Source organism: Tinamus guttatus, unplaced genomic scaffold (genome assembly GCF_059628265.1).
Source record: "Tinamus guttatus ecotype Peru unplaced genomic scaffold, ASM5962826v1 Tinamus_guttatus_pri_ptg000660l, whole genome shotgun sequence".
In the NCBI taxonomy this organism is placed as follows: Eukaryota; Metazoa; Chordata; class Aves; order Tinamiformes; family Tinamidae; genus Tinamus; species Tinamus guttatus.
Genome location: NW_028289194.1, coordinates 119,931 through 138,830, shown reverse-complemented (window position 1 = coordinate 138,830; position 18,900 = coordinate 119,931). Strand labels below are relative to the sequence as shown.

The following is an 18,900-nucleotide window of genomic DNA, read 5'->3' as shown; positions in this document are numbered from 1 at the left end:
TTAGTGCTCTACCTTCTGGTCCCTGCACTGTGAGTCATCCCTGTTTCATTAAAGCTGCACTCAGTGCCCACTCCCAGGCAAACCCTGTGCCTGGAGATCCCCTGGGGGTTCTCTCATCAGCACAATCACGTGTGGGGCAGCCTGGCACAGGCAATGCAGAGACTATTGCCTATCTGCAGTGGTCACTGAGAGATGAACCCTAAATTGAGGCTAACAGATCACCCTGGAATGCTGAGGTCATCCCCTGGATCTCATAGAGTTCTCAAGCAGAAGAGCAGGCCCATTTGTGATTACACACCCTTGAGCATATTTTTTGACTTTAGTTTCTAAAGAGAGGCCAGATTCACCGCCATCATAGGGCAAATCCCCTTTTATTATGGAAATGTTATTCTGGAATCCAGCTGTGGCTTAAGGGAGCCCAAGGACTGGTCCTGCCTGTTCTTCCAGGGTACGAGGAAAAACAAGTCTATCTCTACCAGGTTATGAGATTTCCTGGGCCATATCTGCAGAATAAAGCGTGGAAGGACAGCACGGAAATGGGGAGGACAACTCTAAATAGAGAAAGTCCTGCTGCCCTCCTGGAATGTGTCTTCAGGAAAGATGAACTGCCACAGGAAGGCTGCCTCTAGACTTTCTTTCAATTCAGTCATGTTTAGTTTTGTGTGTTGGAGCTTTGCATGGAGCCATGGAAACCTGTGATGACACTTGGTTGCCATTTCTGTCATATGAGAGAGATTTGAAATCCCACTCTAACCATAGGCACGAGAGCTGAGATCTCCTAAACAACAGTGAACCCCTGGTCTCAGCCCACCTGCCCTTGTCCAGCTGTGACTCTGTACCCCAGAGGTCCCTTGGTGTCAGTGCTGGAAAAGACGCTGCAGAGGGAAACTCTGCTCCTGCACTGGGCACATCCAAGGGAGCTCAAAGAAGAGGCTCAGAGAATCCCCCCTCTCTGCTAGTGAAGGGGGAAGCCTGGCTTCCTGCTTTGTCATGGTCTATGTTTAAGGGCTAAATGAGAGATTCCTGTGCAGATGTGACAAAAACTAGGTATCTTTATTTTATTATTTATTATTTTAAGATGGATGTAAAAGAGAAGTAAAAAAGAAAGAAATTGATAAAATACAGTCTCGGTGCTAGATATCCTGGTGAGTGAATGAAACAGTTGTTATCATTGACCTTGTACCCACTGGATGAGTTTCCTCAGTGCCTCCTTGAGCTCCTTGTTCCTCATGCTGTAGATGAGGGGATTCAGGGCTGGAGGCACCACCGAGTACAGAATGGACACAACCACATCTAGAAGTGGGGAGGAGATAGAGGGGGGCTTCAGGTAGGCAAACATTAATGTAATGACAAACAAGGAGACCACAGCCAGGTGAGGGAGACACATGGAAAAGGCTTTGTGCCGGCCCTGCTCGGAGGGGATCCTCAGCACAGCTCTGAAGATCTGCACGTAGGACACCACAATGAAAACGAAACACCCAAAGCCTAAACAGGCACTAACCCCAATAATCCCAGCTTCCCTGAGGTAGGAATCTGAGCAGGAGAGCTTGAGGATCTGGGGGATCTCACAGAAGAACTGCTCCACCACATTGCCTTGGCAGAGGGGTAGGGAAAATGTGTTCCCGGTGTGCAAGAAAGCATAGATAAAGCCACTGGCCCAGGCAGCTGCTGCCATTCTGACACAAGCTCTGCTGTCTATGAGGGTCCCATAGTGCAGGGGTCTGCAGATGGCAACATAGCGGTCATAGGCCATGATTGTGAGGAGATAAAACTCTCCTGCAAACAAGAAGAGGAAGAAAAATACCTGGGCAGCGCATCCCGAATAGGAAATGGCCCTGGTGTTCCACAGGGAATTGGCCATGGCTTTGGGAACATTCGTGGAGATGGAGCCCAGGTCGAGGAGGGAGAGGTTGAGGAGGAAGAAGTACATGGGGGTGTGGAGGTGGTGGTCGCAGGCTACGGCTGTGATGATGAGGCCGTTGGCCAGGAGGGCAGCCAGGTAGATGGCCAGGAAGAGCGAGAAGTGCAAGAGCTGCAGCTCCCGCATGTCTGAGAATGGCAGGAGGAGGAACTCGTTGAGGGAGCTACTGTTGGACATTAGCTCCCTCCAGTCATGTGGGAATCTCTAAAGAATAGAAGATATGGAGAAGTTAAGACAATGTTTTGAACATAAAAACCCTGAAGTCATTCAGTTTTCTGACACCGTCCTCCATTACCTCTCTTTAGTAAGAGTATCTTAGTGCAGTTTATCTTGTTTAGCTATTAGTCTTGTTCTCATCTGTCCTGTACTCATGTCTCCTTGAGCTAGAGGATCATCGTGTTCATTATGCTGCCCTCAAAGGAGACCAGGCTCTGCTGAGAGCAGAACTGTGCAGTTTCAAAGTGCCCATCTCCAAATTTCTCTTCCTTTCTCCACACACCTAAGGGAGGTCTCCACACTCCTGGCCAGAGACACACAGGGCTCATTTCAGCTGCTCACGGACAGCCTCCCACCACCACCTCCATACCCTCAGCATCTCGGCAGCTTCCTCACACATCGCTCAGGTATCACAGATTGGCCATGAGACAGCAGAGCCTTTCTGGAGGGCAGGTGGCAGCCTGGCGGGACACCACAGGGAAACAGCAAAAGGAGCGTTAGCACTGAAGACAGGCTCTCCTTAAGGGAGAGTCAGTGCAATTCCTAGGCTCACAGGCTGCATTTCCAGGAGCTCCACAGGACAAAAGGGGGCTTGGGAAATCTCACTCCCGTGCAGACCCCTCTGTCACACAACTTGTAGCATCAGTGTCTGAACTGCAGCTGAAAACATCCAGCTGCAGAAGGCTGAGGGCAAGAACAGGAAAAGCATGGACGATAGGGGAAACAAGGAGCAACACCATCAATGTGCTGCCAGGGGGGGCAAGGAGAGGGACAGAGAGGCCCTTCTGGAAACCTTTCACTTTACCGGCTGGGTATGTCACCTCTCCGAGGGGGACGTCGCAGGGCAGTCCCTCTTAGCCCTTTGGTGGGGCGGCAGGCAATGACCTGTGGCAGGAGAGCTGCCCCTCTCCTCTGCTGCAGGTCTGGCTGCAGAGGAGGCAGCTCCTGCCCTGCACCCCCTGCGCCTTCCCTGCCCATCTCTGCTGCCTGCAGCTGTCCCTGCCACCAGCTCTATCCCAGTGCCCCGTCCCTGCCATTGCTCACAGATCCCATATCGTATCACCCTCTGTGTGCTCAGTTCTGCCCTACAGAACCCCGTGGGCCATGTCCAGGGGCAGCTCTGCAGTTGCAGATCCTAAGGAGTTGGTCACATGAGGTCCTAGGAATCCACAAAGATGATATGGATGCTACCTGTAGGCTAAGGTGGGCATGAAGCACCTTGCTGAGGCTTCTCACAGACCTATTGATCTCTAGGCATGAAGATCTAGGACTCCCAGTTCCCTGCCAAAACAGAAAACTTGTTCCTTCATTCCCCCTGCAATATTCAGGATGCTGAAAGAGCAGAGAGAGGAAGGAAAGCTCCTTCCCTTTCAAGTGGCCCTTCTGATCTTGCTCCTGTAAAGGACCCCTCGCACATGCCCAGTGTATGAGCTGGAGCTGTGAGCAGACTTCACCCTGCAGCAGCCTCTTAGCAGCAGAATGAACCTGCCCTCACGGGTGTCTGTCCCCCCACGCAGCGCTTCCCCGCAGCGCTGTGGGGAGCACCCTGGGCAGTGCTGCCCCTCGCAGGCTGCAGAGTCACTGTCCCGGGCACACAGCACCCTGGGCCTGGGGGATGCTGCTCTCAATCACAGCCCATGCAGAGCTGGGTGCAGACCGCAGCTTCACACCCCGGCGTCTTACCCGAGAGAAGGGAGCAGGATGCCCTGTCCCTGTGAGTGTGTGGCAGGGAATCCCTGCTCTGAAGCATCTCCTCCTCCTGCCATGTCCTGGATACTCCAGGAGAGAGACCTTTAAAATCTCGATCCATAATTACATGCATTGAGTTCAGAAGAGACCTCCAGGAACATCAGCAGATTTGCCCCGCTCACCATGTCAAGGGCTGGAAAGGTTTCTCCCACAACAAGCTCTCCTCTCTCCTTCACACTGCCGTTCCCCTCTCGCTGCCTTCTCTCCTCCCCTGTCTGCAGCAGCAGGCAGTGCCCGCAGCCCTGCTGCTCTTGGCACAGGAGCTGCTCCTGCACTCGGCTGTCTCTGGGCAGTGCTGCCAGGCTGCCACGAGCTGCCTCCGTCCCAGGAGCCTGGCCCCGCTCAGGAGCAGAGGAACAGCTGAACTCACCAATTTCTCTGTCCCTTGTGCTCCCTCCTCCTGGGGAATGTTCCCTCAAACAAACTAAAATAATCATCTGTTTTCCTTTTCTCGTGAGTGGAGAGGGATTCCAACATTGCAATTCATTTCATCAGGTAATGAGGAGCTATGAAAGTTGTGAATGTCCGACTCTGGAAGAATGATTTCCATCTCACAGTCAGACAGGGATGCCTAGATGGGACAAAAGTGAGCTCACTGAGACATGGTTCAGGTTTTGATTAGGATTAATCAATGTGGGCATTACAGAATTCAGACCCCCCAGGCCTGAGTCTGAAGTGATATTTTGATTTTTCCTGTAAATTCCACAGACACCATCGGTGGGATTCCCCTTGCCAAAAACAAAGTGAGCACAACACAGAGGTGTGCATGTGTGCTCTGTCTAAGATCCCACTATAATCATAGGGATAATCATTGCAGATGGAAGAGTCAGTCTCTTACACAGATATCTGGTGACAATTAAAGAGACAGATGTGGTCCAAAGCAGATGTGCCACACACAGATGTGATGTCAGTGTCTGCTTGCTCTGATGCAGGAATTGGGGGACCTGCATCATCCTAGAGGATGAGATGAGGATCAGGTGGGGAATTGTCTTGGCTATCTGAAATGACCTCTTGGTGCCAAACACAACTAGAGCCCCACTCACTCCAGCTGAGGCATAGGAAGATTCCAGTATTAACCAGCAGCTCTTGTAATTCAGCACAGACACTTGATTTGATGGTGTTGAAAAGTGCTGGAAGAGCCTTGTCAGATGCCTGGGTTGTCCAGCTCAACCATATGTCTCTAGCAGATTGGACCTGCAGGGAAACTATCCCCTTTGGAGCGCTTGCTGGGCAAGTGCTGCAGAGAATCCTAAGGTTCCATCCTGAACCCAAACAAATGAAATCCAGCACTGTCTGTAGGGAAAGTCCATCCTGTCTACATTCATGTGTGCTGCATAAATGAGAGGCACATCACACCAAGGTATCTTGAGATTCTTTGCACTCTCAAGCCCTTCTTGCTCTCCTCCCCTCAACTTCTGCTCACTCCATCATATTATATGAACAGGGACTGGGCTAATGAGGACCTCAGCATGTCTGGATCACAGGCTGTCAAGGTCCATGGACATCGTCAGGGGCACCTTGTCCTTCCTGGAGATTTGTGCAAGAAGTCTGTCATAGGTCCAGTAGAGCCACAGAGTCACCTCAGGCAGAACCCCCTTTTCTGCTGTTTCTCAATGGCCCAGCTCTGTGTCCTCCTGGCCTCAGACACTGCTGGATTCACTTCCTTAGTAGGAAGCTGCTTCCACCATTGCATTGTTCCTGCTATATATGACGGCATGGCTCTGCTCTGAACTGGGCCATTGCACACCCAGTGTCTGCCTCTTGGTAACAGGTTTCTCTGTGACCATTTTGTTCTCTGTGCCACAGCTGCAGCTCTGTAGCCCAAATATGTGCAAGTGTAGGCAGCCTGAAATAGAGGCAGAAGCATGTGAAGATGTGCAAGCTGTCACAGGCCTGAAATATCATTGGAATGATGATCAATGGAAGATGAGGGAGGATGCCTTTTGGGTGAAGGAGCATACTGGATGTGTGGAGCTCTTCCTTGGAAGAGGCAAGGTCTGAAGTGAGAGCTTGTGGGTGAGCATCTCAAGAGGGAGCTCTCCTATTTCTCGGCAGTATAAAAAAAGTCTGTGGATCACTGGCCCTGGTTCTTGTTGGGCAGACTTTAATCCCCCTATCAGGACCTGGAAAGGCAAACTGCAGGGTGCAAGCAGTCTGGGAGGCTTCTGGAGGGCATTAAGGTGAACTTTTTTGCACAGCTGCCAGATGGGCTGATAAGGACGATGCTTTCTGGTATCTGGACATTTCAAACAAGGACAAACCGATCAGGGATGGGATAGTCAGTGTCTGCCTTGCCTACTGTGACCATGAGAATCTGGAGTGCCTAATGCTGAGGGGAGTGCAGAAAGACAGTAGCAGAATGGAGAATGGGCTTCAGAAGAGCTGACATCCTGGCCTGTTTAGGGGACTGGTGGGGGATCCCAGGCAGCAGCCCTCAAGGATATCAGAGCTCAGGAAAGCCAGCAGGTCTTTAAGGACAGACCTGCCAAGCATAAGGATGGGTCATTCCGATACTCACTAAAACTATCAGATACCTCAGGGCACTCAAACCAGCAGATACCCCTTGGGTAGACTGGGATCTTGTTACTTAGCTCCAGACTAATAGGGGAATGTAGAGGAGAAAAAAGGCAGAGGCAAAGGCAGAGGCATTTAGAAATATTGCCCAGCATCACATTACAAGGACAAGTGCAGGGTCCTGCACCTGGGGAGGATAAACCCCAGGCACCAGTATAGATTAGAGGTTGACCTGCTGGAAAGCAGCTCCACAGAGAGGGATTTGGGAATCCTGGTTGACAAGTAGTTAACCATGATTCAGCAATGTGCCTCGTGGCCAAGAAGGCCAATGGCATCCTGGCCTGCATCAGGAGCAGTGTTGCCAGCAGATGTTACCCTCTCTCCTCATCTCTGGTGAGGCCTCACCTGGAGTACTGTGTGCAGTTCTGGGCTCTGCAGTACAGGAGGGACATGGAGGTTCTACAGAGGGTGCAGCATAAAGCAACCAAGATGATTAAGGGACTGGAGCATCTATCATATGAGGAAAGACTAAGCGAGCTGGGCCTGTTTAGTCTGGAGAAGAGAAGACTGAGAGGAGATCTGATCAACATGTAGAAATAAGTACCTTAGGGGTGACTGTAGGGAGGATGGGGCCAAACTCTTCTTGGTGGTGGCCAGTGACAGGAAAAGGGGTAATGGGTGCAAGTTGAAACACAGGAAGTTCCATCTCCATGTGAGGAAGAACTTTACTGTGAGAGTGTGAGAGCCCTGGAACAGGCTGCCCAGAGAGGTGGTGGAGTCTCCTTCTCTGGAGATCTTCAAAACTCACCTGGATGCCACCCTGTGCCACATGCTCTAGGTGTCCCTGCTTGAGCTGGGACATTAGACTAGATGATCTCTAGAGGTCCCTTCCAATGTTAACCACTCTGTGATTCTGTGAACTTGCTGCTGGAGACAGTGCCCATCATTTCCCTTACCACATCTTCAGAGTGCAATTCAGCCGAGTCTACATTAACTCACCCATCAGACAGGGAGGGGAATTACTGCAGCACAAGCAGCATGGCAATCATAAATTACTAACACCACTGCTCTTGTTACACCATGCTCACTTAGGCACTGGGTTCATTTAGCAGCCTAAAAGATCTTGCTGGACTCCCTGGTCCAATGGTAACTGGCCGCAAATCTCTGCTCCTTGTCCACGTTCGCCAGAGAAGATAACGCTCACAGCGGCACAAATTCATGATGCTAAACGCTCCATCTCCCTCCTCTTGATTAAGGAGCTGCCTTTCTCCAGGGCTGCAGAGCTCCGCAGGTGTCAGCCCCTCCACGGGGCACCCTCAGCAAACCCTCTTGTCCCCGCCGCTGCTGCTGGCCCCTCACTGCTCTGGCAGCAGCGACCTCAGCGCCAGCACCCGCCGTGAGCCTCCTGCTGGCCCAGCAGCTCCTCGGGCAGGGGGACCTCGCTCGCGCACAGCCCAGCGTGGGCTGCTGCCGCCGCGGGCTGCAGGGACACCAGGTTCCTCGGCAGAGCCGCCCCGGCCAGGAAGGGGCTGCTGACGTCACAACCAGCTGCGCGGCCTGGCCTATCAGGGGCTGTGGCAGCAGTGACGTCACCAGCCGACGCCCACGCGTCAGCACAGAGCCAGCCCTGCAGAGAGCAGGGACCTCCCGGCAGCGTCCCCGCAATGGCCTCCGTGTCCCTGCCCGCTGCTGAGACACCCCTGGCCTCACAGGCAGTGCCTGCTGCTGCCCCGGCAGCTCCGCGCACACAAGGGACCTCCCCTGTGTCTGCACCAGACCCCGCTGCCGGCCGCGCTGCTGCTGGGACAGGAGCGGCCTCAGAGCCCGTCCCCAGCCATGGGCCAGCGCTGGCCTCGCAGCTGCTCTGCCAGCAGGGACCTCCCAAGGAACTGCCCAGCCAGGCGCCTCTTGCTGGCCTGCCCGGGACTCAGCAAAGAGCAGAGCTCACGGCCACCCTCACAGACATGGATGGACCTGCTAATGCCTGGTGCTGTCCAGTCAGGAGCACAGACAATGTCCTGACTATGCGATCCCCCTCCCAAGCAGGAGCAGTGCCATGTGCCTGCTGCTGTCCTCCCAGGTGCTTGCAAACATTGCTGTAGGTGACACTGCTTGACCAAAGAATTTGAACTAGATCATCTGCAAAGCTCCTTCCAAACTCAACCATTCTGTGATTCTATAAATGGTCTCAACTGGAATAAATCAGCTTTTTGAGGTGTAGGGATCTGCCTGTCCCTCAGCTTTATTGTGAGTGCTGCTCTAGTAGGATAGAAGGCATCCAGGGTCATTAGAGATGAACAAGGAAATTCCTGACCTGGACTCCAACTGAAGCTCTATCTCCAGTGATTCCATTAGGACCTTTAGGCCAGGAGCTTGCAAGCAGATGATGTGCATGCCTGGCCTGGTAAGGGGGAATCCCACCTGCCTTGTATTTGTGGAGTTCATGAGTTAGCTGAATCCTTCTCCAAACCTGGCGCTTCTGAACAGACATGCGGAGTCCCAATAAGCCATCTGAATAAGTCATCTGACCCATATATGCACCATGTATCAACAAGCTCCCTTCTTATCCCTGTCTGGGTATCCTGCCTAGTTAAGAGACGTGAATCAGGACTTCATGTGGGACATTTCTAACTTTGGTAGATAATCATTGTCTGATGAAATAAATTGCAACATTGGAATCTGTATCCCTGTACTCTTTAGAGAAGGAAAACAAGTGACTCTACTTGATGGAACATATCCCAGAGGGAGGAATCCCAAGGGACAGAGTAATTCATGAATTGAGCTGAGCCGCAGCTCGTGGCAGCCTGTCAGCACTGCCCAGAGACAGCCGAGTGCAGGAGCAGCTCCTGTGCCAAGAGCAGCACGGCTGCGGGCACTGCCTGCTGCTGCAGACAGAGGAGGAGAGAAGGCAGCGAAGGATGAATGGTGGTTTGGAGCAAGGGGCACAGAGCAGAACTCAGTGCACAGCAAAATCTTCACAGCTGTTTACACGGTGAGTGTCTGGCTACAGGGCAATGCTGTTGAGCTTTCTGGAGTGTTCTGTGGAACAAAGCTGTCTGCAGGGAAGGAGGCTTTCCTTCTCCCTTCTGTCCTGTGCAGCTCCATGAAATGCAGTGCACAGGGCTGGGAAATGAGCTGTATCTCGCTTAAGGAGAGCCCATCCTCACTGCTAAGAGAGACCCGTGAGGAAGCTGCAGAGATGCTGAGGGTATGGAGGTGGTGGGGAGAATCTGTCTATGGGCAGTTGAAAAGAGCCCTGTGTGCTCTTGGCAAGAAGGGGAGTGAGGCGACTCTCTTAAGTGTATGGGGAAAGGGCGAGAAATTGAAAATCTGCATTGTGAAATGGGACTCCTCTGCCCTCTGCAAGGTCTGATCTCCTGTTAGTATAGTAGAGGAGTGTGATCATCCTCCAGCATAGGGAAATAGTCTGAGAGACAAATGAGATGTCCCTAATCTGCACACAGCAACAGTGGATGATTTTGTCTCTGGACTCAGTAGAAATGCCAAAGAGGTCTATCTTGAGGAACACTCCCCAGGGGTGACAAGCACAGCTCCAATCAAATAAAAAATATTGAACAATTCAATGAAACTCTGTTCCTCAAACCACCCTCTTTATATTGGGGAGGGAAGATGCTGAAAGGCTCGTTGATGTCTTGAGTGGACTTCACCTGACAGAAATGGTGAATGGTCAAGCTCATCACCTCTGTTCCCTGATTCCCAGTGCTGCACAGCAGGACAGACTCCCTGGAGTCCAGGGGCTGAGGTCCCTGCTCCTCGCAGCACACTCAGCAAGTGCAAAGCAGCACTCAAGCAAAGTACTGAGAAAAAGATCCTCTCAGTAAAGACAGAGGCAGTGTGAGAGTGCATGGGGGGAGGATGTATGAAAAATGAGCAACTAACTTCTCAATGTCTTCTCTTTTTTGGACAGTCCCCAAAGACTGGGGGCGAAATGCCCAACAGCAGCTCTCTTGCTGACTTCTTCCTCCTGGCATTCGCAGACACACGGGAGCTGCAGCTCTTGCACTTCTCGCTCTTCCTGGCCATCTACCTGGCTGCCCTCCTGGCCAACGGCCTCATCATCACAGCCGTAGCCTGCGACCACCGCCTCCACACCCCCATGTACTTCTTCCTCCTCAACCTCTCCCTCCTCGACCTTGGATCCATCTCCACCACTCTCCCAAAATCCATGCACAATTCCCTGATGGACACCAGGGCCATTTCCTACTCAGGATGTGCTGCACAGGTCTTTATGTTTGCCTTTCTCATGTCAGCAGAGTGTTCTCTCCTGACAGTCATGGCCTATGACCGCTACGTTGCCATCTGCAGACCCCTGCACTACAGGACCCTCCTGGACAGCAGAGCTTGTGTCAGAATGACAGCAGCTGCCTGGGCCAGTGGTTTCCTCCATGCTCTCCTGCACACTGGGAACACATTTTACCTACCCCTCTGCCAAGGCAATGCGGTGGAACAGTTCTTTTGTGAGATCCCCCAGATCCTCAAGCTCTCCTGCTCACACTCCTACCCCAGGGAAGCTGGGGTTATTGTGGTTAGTGCCTGTTTATTCTTTGGGTGTTTCACTTTCATTGTGTTGTCCTATGTGCAGATCTTGGCTGCTGTGCTGAGGATCCCGTCAGAGCAGGGCCGGCACAAAGCCTTTTCTATGTGCCTCCCACACCTGACCGTGGTCTGTATGGTTGTCAGCACTGCTCTGTTTGCCTACCTGAAGCCCCCCTCCATCTCCTCCCCAGCTCTGCATCTGGTGCTGGCTGTTCTGTACTCGGTGGTGCCTCCAGCCCTGAACCCCCTCATCTACAGCATGAGGAACAAGGAGCTCAAGGATGCCATTAGGAAAGTGATTTCATGCACCTTTTTAAGCAGTGGTAATTTTTCCCCATCTCTCTGCAAATTACTCTTTCTGTATCCCATAAATGGATTGACCATTGCTTCTTCATGATATTTTTATTATGACTTTTACTAGTGATAATAATTGTTACCGTGTTCCTACACAACTACTTGTATTCATTCCCCTTTTTACGGTGTCTGCTCTGTCTCCCCTGATACCCTCAATTGTGTCGAATGCTGGACAAGGACTGGCTCCCTAACAGTATCTCTGTAATAAAGTAATTTCTATCAGTACAATGCGTGAAAGCTGGGCTTTTCCTCCAAAGCTGGTGTCAAGAATAGGCCCAAGGACTTGCACCCCTCAAGGGCCTGCTGCACAGGATTCTCCATGGGTTCAGCAACACAGAGCTCAGAATCATGTAATGATCTTTCAGAGACCAAGGGCTGGTTTGGGAATTCCCCTATCAGAGTCCAAGGATAGTGGAGACACTGAATGGTCATGGATTTACACACGCACAGCTCTCCTACGTATTAAGGCACAGTGTCAGATGGCTGTTCTCATGGAGGGGAAGCTGGCGGTGTCAGGAGAGCACAGAGATCCTCCTGGGACAGCATATGCCTGGGATGGCCGGTGAGTAGAGCCTCATAAAGGGAGAGGTCCTCAAAAACGGAGTTTCTTAGAGGTAAAGCACTGGGTATTCGCAGGCAAAAGAGGACTCTGCAGTCTCAGGAGAGGCAGTGAGGACTCAACTGTCAGGAAGAAGGGAGAACGGAGAGCCCTCTGGGTCACCATCTATCAAATACCAGGGGCAGGATGTATAGGCACAACTGGACACAACGAGCACCCTTGGAAACGCCCTGCAGTCCAGGTGCCCTGGACTGTGCAGTCATCTGCAGTCCCCTGGAGGGATTAGAGGTCATGATACCCATTTGGTTGGGTCTGACTCCTACCCCCAGTCACAGGGGCAGTGAAATGTCACCCTTAGCCACTTTATCTCCCCTCTCCCGCCTCCATACCCTTCCCAGCTCTGGATCTCTCTCTACTGGCCATTCTATACTCAGTGGTGCCTCCAGCACTGAACCCCCTTGTCTACAGCATGAGGAACAAGGAGCTCAAGGAGGCGCTGAGGAAAAATCCCCAATGGGTACAATGTCAGTGCCAAAAACTGTCCTGTGTGCAGTCACTTGTCATTCCCATGTACTTGGCATGAAACATGTGCTTTTCACTTATTTCTTTATGAATTTTTACATTCCTGAATCAAATAATAATAAATAATTATTTAAAATACAATACAGCAGGAACAAAAGGCTGACTAGGGAAAATACAGTGCTGATGCTAAATGGGCCAAGAGTCCTGGTGAGAGAGGACACAGAAAAGGCCGACTTTGCCTTAGGCTTTAGTGCTAAGAGTGACCCTCAGTAATCCCAGGCCCTGGAGACCATGGAGCAATGGAGAAAGGAAGACTTTCCCTTGCTGGAGGAGGATCTGAGTAGGGCTCACTTCAGCAAACTGGACACCCACAAAACCATGGGCTCTGAGGGGACTCTCTTGCACTGTTCAGTGCCCACGTCCGACAGAGCTCCATGAACTGGAGAAATCGAGTCCCTCCAGTTACACTGCTTGTACCTCTGGCCCTTGGCAAGTGACCTTCACACATCAGAGACTCTCTGAGCACCACCCGATAGATGCAAAAAGGGTCTCACATTGGAATGCTGCATTTATGACACTGCATCTCGCACTGCTTTCATGCCTCCTGATGGTTAGCTTGCTTCCCTTTACCCCTTCTCTGTTTGTCACACTGCACCATTGCATGTGTCACGATCACATCTCAAAGTGCACAAGTGGCAGTTTCTCCTCTGGTGTTATTCCTGTGTTTCACACCTCAGAAAACTTCACCTGCCACCTGCATGGTCAAAGTGACAACTGGGAATAGAAGAAGCGGAGCGCAAGGAAGGACCTTGCTCTACCTTGCTTTGTCTTGTTACAGGCATTGCCTGCATCAGGCTGGGCTGCTTTTTCTTGGAGAGCAGCAAGAGAAGAGGCATCTTTCCCTTCTTTTAAAAGTCATCAGGCAATAATTTGCATCCTGCTTGTAACGCACACTTGCTACTCAGGGCCATAAGGGCCCAGGGCTTGGGGCATACAAAGGAGCATGATGAGAAAGAAGAGCACCGGCACAGCTCTGGAGCAGTCGGCAGACGGGGCAACAGAAAGAACCAGACCCCACTGGAAACAATGGTCTTATTTCACAATTAAAATTAAGGCAGTACAGAATGATGTATTTAACCAAAGGAGCTTATTGCACACTGATTTTAGCATCAGACAAAATAAGCAAGGTAATGCACCTAACCATGAGTATACGAGAAAGAGAAGAGTGATTAAAAGATACATCACCAATTGCCTAAATATGTTAGTGTCATACAGATCCGCAGTCACTGGGGAGTCCCTGTTGTGGTGAGGATTTGGAGAACCTTCCCGGCAACTGGGAGGTCTTACGTGGTGCATCCACCCGTGAGGTCTCCAAAATCGCAGCAAGTGTGTCCATCTTTTATAGAGTCAAATCAGCAAATCATGATAACTTGCATTTTGTTTGTGAGCAGTGACATCTGATGTGGCATACTTTCCCTATCATGTGGGATGGGGATCTGGTCAGAGCCCAGGCCTTGGATGGGAGGGTTCCCTTCAAGGTCAAATACAGCTGCACGAGAGCTTAAAAAAGCTACAGTTTAATAAGCCTCCATGCAAGCTGGCATGAACAATTCTACAGGCGAGTGTTTTGTACTGCAAAGGCAGCGCCGTATTCATCTCTAACTCAACTCCGACTCGGGCCTGTCGTTCAGGCCCTGGCACTTCAGTTCCTCATGTTCCACTCTGTTGTGACACACAAGGTTATATTGGTCCCCACATTGTGGGGCTGCCAAGAGATTTCCTTGGTAGTGGGAAGCCGCATGAAAAGTGAAACAGGACCAAAATACAGCTTGGGAAGCTCAGACTGGGCAATAGGATGAAGAAATATCACTTGAAGGGTAGAGCAGTAGTGCTACAGGGCACCCAGAGTGAGTCTGTCACCACCAATGACTTTGTGTTTCAAGAAACAGCCACTCAGGATGGAAAAACCCTCAAGGAAGTGAAGGAGAACCTCTTGTGAGAACTTGCTGGGGAAGCAGATTGGGTGTCCATAGTCTCCAGGGACACAGGAGCAGGTCTAGGATGACCTGTGGTAGAGATGGCCAAGGGCGTTGCCAGGGCCCCAACAGAATGGAGGTCTTTATCCTCTTGACTATGGCTGTTCTGTCTCTCACCGAGGCCTACCCCGAATCATCAGAACTTCTTTGCCCCCTTTATCCTTCTGGGGACCCTGGGAGGTGTCGTGTGTTTGTCCTGCACTCAGCATTGCCCACCCTTACCCAAACACTGATGCCAGGGAGGACATGGGCAACACGTGGAGGAAAGAATCTCCCTTCCCAGGGTTTCTCTGCCTGTGCTCTGCCATTTTCCTTGATCAAACACATCAAGGGTGTATTCAGCATCAGAGCCACCTGAGTATTTTCTCTACCTAACTATTACCAATGATTATATATTTTAGCTTTAATCAGCCCCTGCTGAGTTGTTGTAGTTAATGGCCTCAGTGGGATCCACTAATGCTCTACAAAACTTCAGAGTTTCCTTCTCACTTTGACTTCTTCACTGATTTCTTCAATCTCCTTTCAACAGCTGCAACTCATGGACTCAGCTCCAAGTACTGCATGGAGCTCATTAAAAAGCAAAAAGCTCTGATATACCAGGACTCTCCCTGCTATTTCCTTCAAGTGTCCATGGCTAATTGGAGAGGTTTGGGGAGTGTAGCTGAAAGCTGAAGACAACAATCATATACAAGTATTTCATCTTTTTAAAGTTTTCTATTATTATTCTAAAGAATAGGTGACAGCACACCTTTCAATTCATCGCCATCCAGAGTGACTCCTAATGAAGTCAGCACATGTAGGAAAAGCAGTGTCCCAGAGATCAGGCACTGTATGCACAATTTTTCTCCTCACCTCCCCAGCCCTACCATTTCCCTCATCAGTCTCTTGGGAATTAAAATCACTCATGTGGAAAGCCAGCCTTAGTCCACCTAAGTCTGCACTCAATGTTATAGTTCACTTGCCCCAGTTCTCACCTGCTTTACTTAGACAACTGGCTGCCAACAGGCACAGGAGGATCGTCTATTAGTTACAAGGAAACAAAAATAAAAAATAAAACAGAGTATAGTTTCATGGAAAATAATGACACTCTTTGAATGTATGCTAAGTCCATACAATCCGTACATATAGTAAGGACTTGGCTAACGGGGCAGACTACAGAGAGACAGACCAAGGTTTAACCTCCCTAAAGGGCAAACCAACGCTGGGTCTCTGAGAGTATGGGGAGAAGTCACAATGTGTCCAGATAGTGCCCTAAAGGGGATGTTAGAAATTGTCACTTTAAGCAGGACATGTGGGAATGGGAGACTTAGGTAGATGCACAGAAGACAGGGGAGAGAAGGGGCCAAGACCCCCAGCATGAAGAGCTGGGTTCACAGCATCACTGATGAGCTGCCACAGACTGAATAAGCAACCCAAAGAAGTCCTTCCTTTGGCAGTGACTTGGAAAGCCACATCCCTGACAGGGTTCCAGGGAGATGGGTGTTCTCTTCTTTAAGATGGTGCCCAGGACTCTACTGCAGAGATGAGGAAGAGCATAAAAGGAGGTTGTAGGGATATTCGCTAACTTCATCAGCTGCACAGCAGGGAGCTGGTCATCTCACAAACTGCTGATGGAGTCAAATGAGGTGGGGACTGATGAGTGAGATGGGGACTGCTGGATGAACTCGCGCAGCTTGGACCTCAGTTCTTGTTCCCAGCGATCCTGCTGCTCTCCATCAAGGCTCCCAGCTTCGGGAACTCCTTCCTGAGGTGTCACACAGAAACTGTCACTGATAGGGCAGAAGGAGAGAATCCAGGGAAGGTTTCCCTGGCACTGGCTGCCCCTCTTCTCCCCCACGCCAGGGTGGGCAGTGCTGGCTGAGCCCAACACAGCAGCTCACACAGCCCCCCAAGACCCCCACACCAGCACCCCCAGCACCCGCAGCCCCGAGCTGGGCTCCCCTCCCTGCCCTGGCCCCGCACAGACCCCAGCACAGCCAGGAGCCCCGCGGGGCCTCACAGCCAATGGCTGCGCTGGGCACGAGGAGGTCACTGCTGCTGCAGCCCCTGATAGGCCAGCTGCAGGGAGAGGGCGTGGCTGCTGCTTGGGAGGTCCCCGCTGCGGGCAGAGCTGATTGGGCAGCAGCAGGGCTGGCTCTGCCTGGTGACTGTGAGGTCACCGCTCCCGCAGCGCCTCATTGGGCAGCAGCCGGGCCCTGCGGGGCTCTGCGCTGCTGAGATCATCTCCGCGGAGCAGCTGCTGAGCCCGGGCTGGGCTCCTGGCGGGGAAGGGCTGGGGAGGCCATTGCTGCCCTGGAGGGCAGGGCCAGAGAGCTGGGCGGGACGGCGCTGTGACGTCATGTCTTTGTGAGTGCCTGATTGGCCGGCAGCAGGCAGGCAGGCGTGGGCGGTGGGTGGGGGGTCTCTGTGGTGAGAGGAGCTGAGAGGGCAGCAGTGGTTCCTGTGTGGGGAAGGGGGTTGAGGACGCTGCTGTCTCTGAAGGCCTCAGGCAGCATCAGGGATGTGGTGGGGTTGCACCTGTGAGGTCACCTCCATGTGAGCAGCTGGTTCTAGGCTTTCGGGTTGTGATTCAGTGGCGCAGAGCCTAGTTGGAGGCCTGTAGCTAGCAGTGTCCCCCAGAGGTCCAGTCCTGTTCAGTTTATTCATTCATGACCTGCATGAAGGGACAGAGTGCAGCAGGTTTGCTGAGGATATAAATCTGGGAGGAGTGGTGGTGCTTTGGAGGACTATGCAGCCATTCAGAGGGACCTGGACAGGCTGGAGAGCTGGATGTAGATGAACCTCATGAAGTTCAACACAGTGAAGACCAGCACCTGGGGAGGAATGCACAAGGACAGGTGGGGGTTGACCTGCTGTGTGGAGAAGATCCTGTGCATCCTGGTGGCCAAGAAGTTGTCCCTGAGTCAGCATGTGCTGCCTCCTGTGGCGGAGAAGGCCAATGGTGTCCTGGCTAGAGAGGGGATCTTATCAGTGTTTATAAATACTCGTGTCATCAGGGGCTCTGTAGGTCACTGCCATGGAGATCGCCCAGTGAGGCAGAGAAGAGTCCTGGAAAAGAGTACCCTCCATTCAGCCCTGTTGTTATCCAGAACTTGTTGATAAATCCTTCTGGAATGTCTCCAGATGGTACCAAAGGATGTGAATTATTTCCAGTGGGGCACGGGTGAAGCCACAGTTCTTGCAAGGAAAGCAGAAGGGTGGCACTGTAGTGTGGCCCTTGTTTTAAATGAGCTGCAAGACCACTCGAGTGCATCAGTTGACCATCTTGCAGCTGAGCAGATCAAGTGTTTGCACAAATGCCTTTGACCATATTAATCAAAAGATAGTGAATGTCTCCCTGAGTGTGCCAGACCAGCATGCGTTGGGTAGGGGAAATGTGGACAAGGCTCAGCCCAACTCAGGGTATAAAAACTGAAATGTATCAAAGAAATAAAAAAGGCGTCTGGAGCTTTTTTCATCATATTCCTTCCTGGCAGCTGGGGATACTCAGTGTGGTGGCAACGAGCGTGTTGTAAAGACAGGTTAATGGGAATCCCATTTGAACTGTCCCACACCAGAGTTCCCATCCAGCTGTGGGGCGGTCCCTGGCCAGCTCCATCCTCCTGCAGGTCCCCATATCCCAAGGGAGAGGAAAAGGCCAGGCTTGCACGAGCTCTCTTGTGCAGCAGAGCCCAGCAGGTCCTGCAGCCCAGCTGCCTGCCGAGCCCTGTGTGGGGCACAGCCTGGGGTGGGCAGGGACCGGCTCCTCGGCTGCCCCAGACCTGACCCCGCTGAGCAGCAGCCCCCATTTCCCTCCCTCCTTCCTTGTGCTCTGGATGTGCTGGCAGGAGGCCTCTGCGTTGCCCTCCCCTCCCCTCGCTCTTTCCAGCTCCAGCCGAGCTCTGCATTTCCTCTCTCCATCCCTGCATGCACAGAGCAGGTCTCGATGCTCCCCCGGGGCAGCCCGTCCCCTCCTGCCTCTGTGCACTCCCACCCTGGCACCCTGAGCGCTGGTGCTGCTGCCAGGGCAGAGGTGGAGGATCCCCTGGAGCGGCTCTGCAGGGAGCTCCCAGGGAAAAGCTGTGCCCAGCCCCAACCCCAGCGTGGCAGAGGGGGCTGCCCTCTCCCACCCACCTGGTGGTGCCAGACCCACCTCAGCCCAATCCTGAACGGCTCCAGTGCAGCCCTGGAGGAGCTGGAGCTGCCTTGGGCCTTGAGATCATCTGCCAGCAGGAGAGTTTGACGTGGGCACAGCAGCAGCGGTGATGAGAGGAACAGACCCTGCAATTGCCTGTGTTGGCCAGGGCACTGGACGGGTGATGCCTCTGTGGCCAGATGGACCCTCTGTGTTAGGTGGATACCTGCTCAAGGTAGGAGCAGCAGGACCTTCTTGGGCTTCCAACGCAGAGTGAGCTTCCAGTGCTTCTGGATCTGTGGCTAAGGAGTAAGAAACCGTGGAGCTGCAGAGAAGTTGCTGTGGGAAGGGACCCCTG

At 52.2% G+C, this 18,900-nt stretch overlaps 1 protein-coding gene across 1 annotated transcript; it reads left to right on the top strand.

Moving 5' to 3' along the window:
* The first annotated feature begins 10,349 nt into the window (after positions 1-10,349).
* On the top strand, positions 10,350-11,354 carry LOC148591969 (olfactory receptor 14C36-like). Its single transcript, XM_088536377.1, has one exon. It carries the CDS (start codon positions 10,350-10,352, stop codon positions 11,352-11,354), a length of 1,005 nt encoding a protein of 334 aa, XP_088392503.1.
* Positions 11,355-18,900: the final 7,546 nt, after the last annotated feature.